Source organism: Centroberyx affinis, unplaced genomic scaffold (assembly GCF_046629955.1).
Source record: "Centroberyx affinis isolate AG114_WGS23_722 - 3 ecotype Tasmania unplaced genomic scaffold, CSIRO-AGI_Caff_v1 ptg008058l_1, whole genome shotgun sequence".
Lineage (NCBI taxonomy): Eukaryota > Metazoa > Chordata > Actinopteri > Beryciformes > Berycidae > Centroberyx > Centroberyx affinis.
Genome location: NW_027284030.1, coordinates 7,501 through 18,182, shown reverse-complemented (window position 1 = coordinate 18,182; position 10,682 = coordinate 7,501). Strand labels below are relative to the sequence as shown.

At 44.6% G+C, this 10,682-nt stretch overlaps 1 protein-coding gene across 1 annotated transcript in view; it reads left to right on the top strand.

Moving 5' to 3' along the window:
- Positions 1-317: 317 nt before the first annotated feature.
- gpn1 (GPN-loop GTPase 1) overlaps positions 318-10,682 on the top strand; it is a gene marked incomplete at its 3' end in the record, with an annotated part of 15,981 nt that continues 5,616 nt past the window's right edge. Inside the window, exons 1-9 of the mRNA XM_071514149.1 lie at positions 318-482; positions 3,763-3,856; positions 4,351-4,457; positions 6,044-6,081; positions 6,803-6,881; positions 7,121-7,215; positions 7,827-7,872; positions 8,807-8,953; positions 9,938-10,020. Of these exons, the coding sequence (XP_071370250.1) occupies positions 327-482; positions 3,763-3,856; positions 4,351-4,457; positions 6,044-6,081; positions 6,803-6,881; positions 7,121-7,215; positions 7,827-7,872; positions 8,807-8,953; positions 9,938-10,020 (845 nt within the window). The remainder of the gene's footprint in view (positions 483-3,762; positions 3,857-4,350; positions 4,458-6,043; positions 6,082-6,802; positions 6,882-7,120; positions 7,216-7,826; positions 7,873-8,806; positions 8,954-9,937; positions 10,021-10,682) is intronic.

Genomic DNA, 10,682 nt, shown 5'->3' with positions numbered 1-10,682 from the left:
GTGATAAATCTGTCAATATGGCCAACACTGTTCTGTTATTATGGAGGCAGCTGCAACAGACACAACACACACACACACACACACACACACACACACACACACACACACACACACACACACACAGATATCATCAGCAGGGTGAAGTGTGAAGTGTAAAGTGCGTGTTCTGAATGTGAAACAAACTGAATCCCTCTGCATGTCTGACGGTATTTTATACAATACAGTGACTGACCTCTGGCGGCTGATTTCGATGTCTCCTCACAGCGCCACGTTTTGCGACAGTCACAATTGCTTTCCAGCAGTCTGGTTCTGTCGCGTGAAGCAACATGGCGGCTGCGGCGGGCGGTGCAGATGCTGAGGATGTTTGTGAGGAAAACAGAGAAAATAAAGAGAGTTGGGGTGCAGAGAGTGACCGGCAGCAGAAACCCGTGTGTCTGATCGTGCTGGGCATGGCGGGCTCCGGGAAGACGACCTTCGTCCAGGTAACGACCGGCGTGGAGGCTAACGTTAGCATTAGCCTTACTACACACACAACAGTGTGCGCTAACGTTAGCTGCTTAGCTTTACTAACGTGACACACAACAGATAGTGAGCTAGCAGTCTGTTGCCACACAGAGCAGACAGTGTAAGCTAGGGTAGCTGTCTGTTCCTACAGACAACAGACAGTGTGAGCTAACTGTCTGTTCCTACTGCTGTCAGAAAGTAGAGATAACTTCATTCTGATAGTCTGATCACAGATCAATACCTGACTCTACATTATTGATAAAGACCAGTGAAGATGATGGAAACTTGTGTCGTTATCATCATGCAGTCTGTTGCTAGCAGTTAGCCTGTTAGCTGCCCGGCTCTCTGCATGACTGCATTCAACATTTAACTTGCTGCTATCGGTAAACATGACAACATAGCAACAGGGCAACCTGACAACAGGACAACCTGACAACAGGGCAACCTGACAACAGGGCAACCTGACAACAGGGCAACCTGACTGAAGACCTTCTGACTCCAAACAGAACTTTATTTCAGTAGAACCTGTTGTTTGTTTTAAATGCTAAAACTAGTAAAAGCCACACTGAAGGCTAAAACTACAGCAATTGAAATACTGTAAAAACTGTAATAAAAACTTAAACTGTAAAAACCTGGTAGAGATGATGAAGTGATAAAGTGTTAAGCTAGTAGAGGTGATATAGTGTAAAGCTAGTAGAGATGATGAAGTGATAAAGTTAAGCTGGTAGAGATGATAAAGTGATAAAGTGTAAAGCTAGTAGAGATGATAAAGTGTTAAGCTGGTAGACATGATAAAGTGTTAAACTGGTAGAGATGATAAAGTTTTAAGCTGGTAGAGATGATAAAGTGATAAAGTGTTAAACTGGTAGAGATGATAAAGTGTTAAGCTGGTAGACATGATAAAGTTTTAAGCTGGTAGAGATGATAAAGTGATAAGATGGTAGAGATGATAAAGTGTTAAACTGGTAGAGATGATATAGTGATAAAGTGTTAAGCTGGTAGAGATGATAAAGTGATAAACTGGTAGAGATGATAAAGTGTTAAGCTAGTAGAGATGATAAAGTGATAAAGTGTTAAGCTGGTAGAGATGATAAAGTGATAAACTGGTAGAGATGATAAAGTGATAAAGTGTTAAGCTAGTAGAGATGATAAAGTGATAAACTGGTAGAGATGATAAAGTGATAAAGTGTTAAGCTAGTAGAGATGATAAAGTGATAAACTGGTAGAGATGATAAAGTGATAAAGTGATAAACTGGTAGAGATGATAAAGTGATAAACTGGTAAAGTGATAAGCTGGTAGAGATGATAAGGTGATAAAGTGATAAACTGGTAGAGATGATAAAGTGATAAGCTGGTAGAGATGATAAGGTGATAAAGTGATAAACTGGTAGAGATGATAAGGTGATAAAGTGATAAGCTGGTAGAGATGATAAGGTGATAAAGTGATTAGCTGGTAGAGATGATAAAGTGATAAGTTGGTAGAGATGATAAGGTGATAAAGTGATAAACTGGTAGAGATGATAAAGTGATAAGCTGGTAGAGATGATAAAGTGATAAGCTGGTAGAGATGATAAGGTGATAAAGTGATAAACTGGTAGAGATGATAAGGTGATAAAGTGATAAACTGGTAGAGGTGATAAAGTGATAAACTGGTAGAGATGATAAGGTGATAAAGTGATAAACTGGTAGAGATGATAAAGTGATAAGCTGGTAGAGATGATAAAGTGATAAGCTGGTAGAGATGATAAAGTGATAAGCTGGTAGAGATGATAAGGTGATAAAGTGATAAACTGGTAGAGATGATAAGGTGATAAAGTGATAAACTGGTAGAGATGATAAGGTGATAAAGTGATAAGCTGGTAGAGATGATAAGGTGATAAAGTGATAAACTGGTAGAGATGATAAAGTGATAAAGTGATAAGCTGGTAGAGATGATAAAGTGATAAGCTGGTAGAGATGATAAAGTGATAAAGTGATAAGCTGGTAGAGATGATAAAGTGATAAGCTGGTAGAGATGATAAGGTGATAAAGTGATAAGCTGGTAGAGATGATAAGGTGTTAAAGTGATAAACTGGTAGAGATGATAAAGTGATAAAGTGTTAAGCTGGTAGAGATGATAAGGTGATAAAGTGATAAGCTGGTAGAGATGATAAAGTGATAAGCTGGTAGAGATGATAAGGTGATAAAGTGATAAGCTGGTAGAGATGATAAGGTGATAAAGTGATAAACTGGTAGAGATGATAAGGTGATAAAGTGATAAACTGGTAGAGATGATAAAGTGATAAAGTGTTAAGCTGGTAGAGATGATAAAGTGATAAAGTGATAAGCTGGTAGAGATGATAAGGTGATAAAGTGATAAGCTGGTAGAGATGATAAAGTGATAAAGTGATAAGCTGGTAGAGATGATAAGGTGATAAAGTGATAAGCTGGTAGAGATGATAAGGTGATAAAGTGATAAGCTGGTAGAGATGATAAGGTGATAAAGTGTTAAGCTGGTAGAGATGATAAAGTGATAAAGTGATAAGCTGGTAGAGATGATAAGGTGATAAAGTGATAAGCTGGTAGAGATGATAAGGTGATAAAGTGATAAGCTGGTAGAGATGATAAAGTGATAAAGTGTTAAGCTGGTAGAGATGATAAGGTGATAAAGTGATAAGCTGGTAGAGATGATAAGGTGATAAAGTGTTAAGCTGGTAGAGATGATAAAGTGATAAAGTGATAAGCTGGTAGAGATGATAAAGTGATAAAGTGTTAAGCTGGTAGAGATGATAAAGTGATAAAGTGATAAGCTGGTAGAGATGATAAAGTGATAAAGTGATAAACTGGTAGAGATGATAAAGTGATAAACTGGTAGAGATGATAAAGTGATAAAGTGTTAAGCTGGTAGAGATGATAAAGTGATAAAGTGATAAGCTGGTAGAGATGATAAAGTGATAAAGTGATAAACTGGTAGAGATGATAAAGTGATAAACTGGTAGAGATGATAAAGTGTTAAGCTGGTAGAGATGATAAGGTGATAAAGTGTTAAGCTGGTAGAGATGATAAAGTGATAAAGTGTTAAGCTGGTAGAGATGATAAGGTGATAAAGTGATAAGCTGGTAGAGATGATAAGGTGATAAAGTGTTAAGCTGGTAGAGATGATAAGGTGATAAGATGGTAGAGATGATAAAGTGTTAAGCTGGTAGAGATGATAAAGTGATAAAGTGTTAAGCTGGTAGAGATGATAAGGTGTTGACCTGCATCATGTTGGTGTTCCAGAGGCTGACTGCTCACCTCCACAGTCTGCAGTCTGCTCCCTATGTGATCAACCTGGATCCTGCTGTGCATGAAGTGCCGTTTCCTGCCAACATCGGTGAGGAATTTACTGACTAAACATGAAACAGTGTGAATACATAATATAAATAATCCAAAGTGAAATATGCATCAACATATTACAAGGTTCATAGATACACAGAACAATAAGAGAGTCGATGTCCAGGCTTTCATCAGCTGAAGGGAAACAGCTGAGAGTTCAGGCTGTTTCTTCATGTTTCAGCTGTTTCTCTGTTTATATGAAGCTGAAGGTTTCTCAACATGAAGCTGAGTCTGAGGCGCTCAGTGACCTGCAGCCTGTCTCTCTCTCTGTCTCTCTCTCTGTCTCTCTCTCTCTCTGTCTCTCTCTCTGTCTCTCCCTCTCTCTCTCTCTGTCTCTCTCTCTGTCTCTCTCTCTCTCTGTCTCTCTCTCTCTCTGTCTCTCTCTCTCCCTCTCCCTCTCTCTCTCTCTGTCTCCCTCCCCCTCTGTCTCTCTCTCTGTCTCTCTCTCTGTCTGTCTGTCTCTCTCTCTCTCTCTCTCTCTCTCTCTCTCAGATATCCGTGACACGGTGAACTATAAGGAGGTGATGAAGCAGTACGGTCTGGGGCCGAACGGCGGCATCGTGACGTCACTCAACCTGTTCGCCACGCGCTTCGATCAGGTGGGCGAGAGACACTGGCGCTTCGTTCTCTCTCTCTTTATCTAATGAAACAAACGCCAACCGACCAAAACACAGAAACGAGGAGAGGGAATTTCTGCTGAGCCGCAAAGTGTCTCCATGGTTACAGGAAGCTTCTCTGACCCTTGACCTCACTGTGGGTTGTTTGTAATTCTCCACTAAATGTGAATCATATGACTGCAGTTCCAGCAGCGTCCAGCAGGAGCCGCCCTGAACGTCACATCAGACAGATGATGAGGCTGAGAGGAAAATATTGATTATTTTGCTAGATGTTATGATTATTATTAGGGCCCGAGCACGACCTCGTGCGAAGCCCTATTGTATTTCGTTCTTAGTCATGATTTTTATTTTTATTGTTTTGAGGCCTAAACGAGCTCGAAAAAGTTGTGAAACTTTGCACACGCATCAGAAGTGGCGAAAAATTATATATTTTATGGGTCTCGCTCATGGGCGTGGCAAAACGGCTCGATAGCGCCCCCTACAAAATTTCAACGGAGTATCCCTCGCCGTACGTTTGTCCTAGACTTACGAAACTTGGTAGGCACGTGTATCATGTCCAGACTTAAAAAAAAGTCTGGCGGTACCATGCGCCTAAAACCAATAGGAAGTCGGCCATTTTGAATTGATTGTGACATTTTTGGGCGTTTGCAGGGGTCGTACTTTAACGAACTCCTCCTAGGCGGTTGATCGGATCCACGTCAAACTTAGTCAGCGTGTATAAAAGCCCTCGACGATGAAAAGTTATCAAAAGCTTGAGTTTTCGTCACACGGCGTTGCCATGGCGGCGCGGCGAATTTCGATGTTTCGCCGTGAAACAGGAAGCTGCCATAACTTGAGTGTACCTCGTCCGATTTGCACCAGATTTCACATGCTGGACCAGAGTCCAGGCCTGAGGACATCTACAGGCCGATATGGAGTCATAGGCATTGCGCCACCTACTGGCGACACGAAACAGGAAGTGGGTTGTAACGTGACTGTACATGGTCAAATCTGGCCCAAACTTCACACGTTTGACTAGTGTCCAGGCCTGAACACATCTACATTCCGATATTCGGTTATAGTCATAGCGCCACCTACTGGCGACAGGAAGTTGTGTGAACTTGAGCGTACGTTGTCCGATCTGCACCGGATTTCACATGCTGGACAACAGTCCAGGCCTGAGGACATATACAAGCCAATTGGGAGTCACAGTCATTGCGCCACCTACTGGCGACAGGAAGTAAGCCTTGTGTGACAATCGCCACATGATTTACATGGAATTTTCATGGTGTGGGCCACGTCGACCGGTCGGTGTCCGGTAACGACGCCGCGGCTGCAGCACACCCCGACTTGCACACGGAGGCGAGGGCCCGCTCATCACTGCTTGCAGTTTTAATTAATCATTATTATTAGTGTTATAAAGGGAAAGAATATCTTGATTATTTTCAGCCACAGTGGACAAACTAAAGGAAATATTTCAGTTTTGTCAATATTCTACAATTATCAATAGTAGAAAGTAAGTTCATGATCTGCAGTTTAATATTCGACTGAAATGAAGGAATAACTGTTTCCCTGTTTCTGTTCCTCAGGTGATGAAGTTCATAGAGAAGAAGCAACACAACCACCGGTCAGTATGTTTTATAAAAAGGTTTTATAAAAGGTGTCATACGTTCTGAGGTAAACTGCAGCAAGTTCTCCTGATGTTCTCAAGGAACCTCCATCTGGTTCCACTCATCCAGCTGAGATTGAGTTGACTTGGTTTTCCCCGAACCGATCAATAGTGACTGACGTGTCTGAACCGATCACTAGTGACTGACGTGTCTGAACCGATCAATAGTGACCGACCCGTCTGAACCGATCACTAGTGACCGACGTGTCTGAACCGATCAATAGTGACCGACCCGTCTGAACCGATCACTAGTGACCGACGTGTCTGAACCGATCAATAGTGACCGACCCGTCTGAACCGATCACTAGTGACCGACGTGTCTGAACCGATCAATAGTGACCGACCCGTCTGAAACCATCACTAGTGACTGAATCTGAAGAGTGGGCGGAGTCTGGAGGCAGAGTGGCATCTGAAGAGTGGGCGGAGTCTGGAGGCAGAGTGACATCTGAAGAGTGGGCGGAGTCTGGAGGCAGAGTGGCATCTGAAGAGTGGGCGGAGTCTGGAGGCAGAGTGACATCTGAAGAGTGGGCGGAGTCTGGAGGCAGAGTGACATCACAGCACGATAGGATCATGCGTCATAGCAGCTGTGACACGACGTGATGAAGTAGCGGTCTGAAACTCAGTCAGACTTCTCTGATGTGTTTGATGCCTGGTGACCTTTGACCTTTGACCCCTGCAGGTTCGTGCTGATCGACACGCCAGGTCAGATCGAAGTCTTCACCTGGTCGGCGTCCGGAACCATCATCACCGAGGCGCTGGTGAGAAACGCCTGATGTTTGTTTGTTTGTTTGTTTGTTGGTTTACATTGTGATAAACAGTTTTTTAATGCATAATTTCCATCTCTGGCTTGTATGTGGTGCGTGTGTGTGTGTGTGTGTGTGTGTGTGTGTGTGTGTGTGTGTGTGTGTGTGTGTGTGTGTGTGTGTGTGTGTGTGTGTGTGTGTGTGTGTGTGTGTGTGTGTGTGTGTGTGTGTGTGTGTGTGTGTGTGTGTTGCAGGCCTCCTCCTTCCCCTGTGTGGTTGTGTATGTGATGGACACGTCTCGCAGTGTGAACCCCGTCACCTTCATGTCCAACATGCTGTACGCCTGCAGGTCAGTTGGCTGTGATGTCACCAGCTGTGATGTCACCAGGAAGTGTGTCCCTGTCAGCCTGTTACTGCAGCGGCTGTTAGGCTTGGGCAATATTCAAAATTAAATTTTGTGATGCTGTCCCACCAAGATATCGCGATATACGATATTAATGCGCGGGGGGGGCCTAACACCGTAGCATGCTAACACCGTAGCATGCTAACACCGTAGCATGCTAACACCGTAGCAATCAGTATGTCTAGTAACTGTAGGCGACTAGCATTATCCAAAATATGAAGATAAACCTTTTATGAATCAGCAGATGAAGTTATTGATCCTTTATTGATCCTTTATTGATTTTCCCAGGTGATATCTGAAGAGTTTCTGTCTGTCTGTTTCATCGATCCTCTGAACAAACTGAATGAAGCATCAGTTCACCTCCTGTCTGTTGTCAGTCTGTTCTGAACCACAGACCAGAGGCGTTCTCTGTGGACAGTCTGAATGTTATCTGAATGTTATCTGAATGTTATCTGAATGTTATCTGAATGTTATGGTGTATCGTCTTCAGTAGAACCATGTTGTGGTGAGACAGTGTCTCCTCAGCAGTGAATGTGGATCTGCTGTTGTCTCCTCAGCATCCTGTACAGGACCAAGCTGCCCTTCATCGTGGTGATGAACAAGGTGAGGTCACTTCCTGTTCCTCTCTTCATCATGACTCTCTTCACATCCCGACCGATTCACTCCTGTCTGAACTTTAAAACAGTCGGTCTCTTCATCAGCTCTGATTTCTCTTCAGACACACACACACACACACACACACACACACACACACACACACACACACACACACACACACACACCCCAGCTGATGAATGGTGATTTATGTGTCAGAGTTAAAGCTTCAGATGTTTAACCAGAGAAGTGGGCGGGGCTTTCCTCCTTTAAAGAGTAACTAAACCTTGAAGCCTGGCATCTAATGGTGGAAAGTAAGGTGCTGAACTGGCCATCTGCTATTGGCTGGTCTTTGTGCCATGTGATGTCACCACCTCTATAGAAGGTGATCTCACCTGGCTCAAAGACCAAAGACTGTACACACTCCGTAGACTCAGGGTCTTCGGTGTCGAGCGGAAACTTTACCAGAAAGTCTAATCCGATACGGACTAGTCTGGCACTGAAAAACATTCAACACTTCAGTGGATTTACGAGTCTGTTATCAGACAGGCTGAGGAAACAGTGTCTGACCCAGCTCACATTCTCCACCTGGAGTCCCAGCTGATACAGACCTGCAGACACAGGCTGCTCAGTCCTGCCTCTGTCCTCAGGACTCCCAACAGGTAGGACCGGCTGTTTTGTTTTGTTTTGTTTTGTTTTGATGCTGTTGCGTTTGTCCTGTGTCTGTACAGCATGGAGTCCAAGACAAATTTCCCTAAAGGGAAATAAAAGTAAATCTTATACCAGCAGATGACCAGTGCAGTACCTACTTTTCACCATTAGGTGTCAGGCTTCACCACAGGTTTGGGGTTTAGTTACTCTTTAAACAGGACTGCAGTTGAAATGCAGATTGTATTGTTTGTGTTGTGTTTGTGTTGACTTGTTGTTGTTGTTGCTGCTGCAGACTGACATCATCGACCACAGCTTTGCGGTGGAGTGGATGCAGGACTTTGAGGTTTTCCAAGACGCTCTGAACCAGGAAACATCGTACGTCAGCAACCTGACACGCTCCATGAGCCTGGTGCTGGACGAGTTCTACAGCAACCTGAGGGTGAGGGGGGGGGGGGGTGGGGGGTGGGGTGGGGGGGGTGAGGAGGGGAGGTGGGGGGGGGTGAGGAGGAGGAGGACGAGTTCTACAGCAACCTGAGGGTGAGGAGGGGGGGGGGTGAGGAGGAGGAGGACGAGTTCTACAGCAACCTGAGGGTGAGGGGCGGGTGAGGAGGAGGAGGACGAGTTCTACAGCAACCTGAGGGTGAGGGGGGGGGTTGAGGAGGAGGAGGACGAGTTCTACAGCAACCTGAGGGTGAGGGGGGGGGGGGGGTGAAGAGGAGGAGGACGAGTTCTACAGCAACCTGAGAGGGGGGGGGGGGGTTGAGGAGGAGGAGGAGGACGAGTTCTACAGCAACCTGAGGGGGAGGGGGGGGGGGGTGAGGAGGAGGAGGACGAGTTCTACAGCAACCTGAGGGGGGGGGGGGGGGGGGTGAGGAGGAGGAGGACGAGTTCTACAGCAACCTGGGGGGGGGGGGGGGGGGGGGTTTCTACAGCAATCAATTTATCAAATGAAAAACCCCACAGCAGTTTTATTTGAGCAGGTCTGATGCTGCTCTGTAGTGATTTCATTAAGTATGTGGGACCACTTTGATTTCATTAGTTTTTGATAAAAGCAGAGTGGTGGACTTCATAATTTACTATAGGTTCCAGTGTATGAAAGTTTTGTCTTGTTTGAGCCGATAAGCTCAGAAAGCTACAGAGCTGGATGGATTGTTTGGATTTTTTTTGCCCCAGACTTTAGTGAGGGAGCTGGAGCTGTGGGTGAGTTTGGTGACTTTTCAGGCATAGGAGGCAGTTTTAGTAAGAAAGAAAGAATAATAACAATAATAATAATAATACATACAAACACAATAGGCCCCTAATAAATTGAAATAATAAAAAAAGAAAACATAATTAAAAACTAATCATAAAAATCAATTAATGAATAAATAAATAACAAAAAAAATACTAAACAAAAATCAGTTAAATTGATCTGTGTGTGCAGGTGGTGGGCGTGTCCTCAGTGACCGGCAGCGGATTGGACGATCTGTTCGTCCAGGTGGAAGATGCTGCCAAGGAGTACGAGACGTGAGTGAGCTGCTGGGCGGGGCCAAACAGAGGGCAGGTGGGCGGGGCCAAACAGAGGGCCGGTGGGAGAGGCCAAACAGAGGGGCCGGTGGGTGGGGCCAAACAGAGGGCCGGTGGGCGGGGCCAAACAGAGGGCCGGTGGGCGGGGCCTCTGTTTGGACATCAGTAAACATCAGTAAAGTCTCTTAATAATAATGAATTTTATTTATATAGCACACTTTAAAATACAACGAAATCTCAAGGTGCTTCACAGAAAGAGTAAAACAATCATAGTACAATGTTAAAACTGGACAATTTACACAGAAAAAAAACATGCGCATAACCAAAATAAGGTATAAAATGAGATGAATAAAATTGGCGACAAATAGGGACCCAAGTTTAAAAGGAAGGCACAGATGAGCCGGGACCCTAGGGGAAAGCAGAGAGGAACAGGTGAGTCTTAAGATTTGATTTAAAAACAGCAAGTGAGTCTGAGGCCCTAATCGTTCCTGGGAGCTGATTCCACAAGCGTGGCCCCAGAGACGAAAAGGCACCATCTCCCATGCTTGACAGCTTAGTCCGTGGCACAGCAAGGAGGTTTGAGCTGCCAGACCTGAGTGTCCGGGGTGAGGATCGAGGGGTGAGGAGCTCCTGAAGGTAGGTTGGACCGGTGCAATTTATGG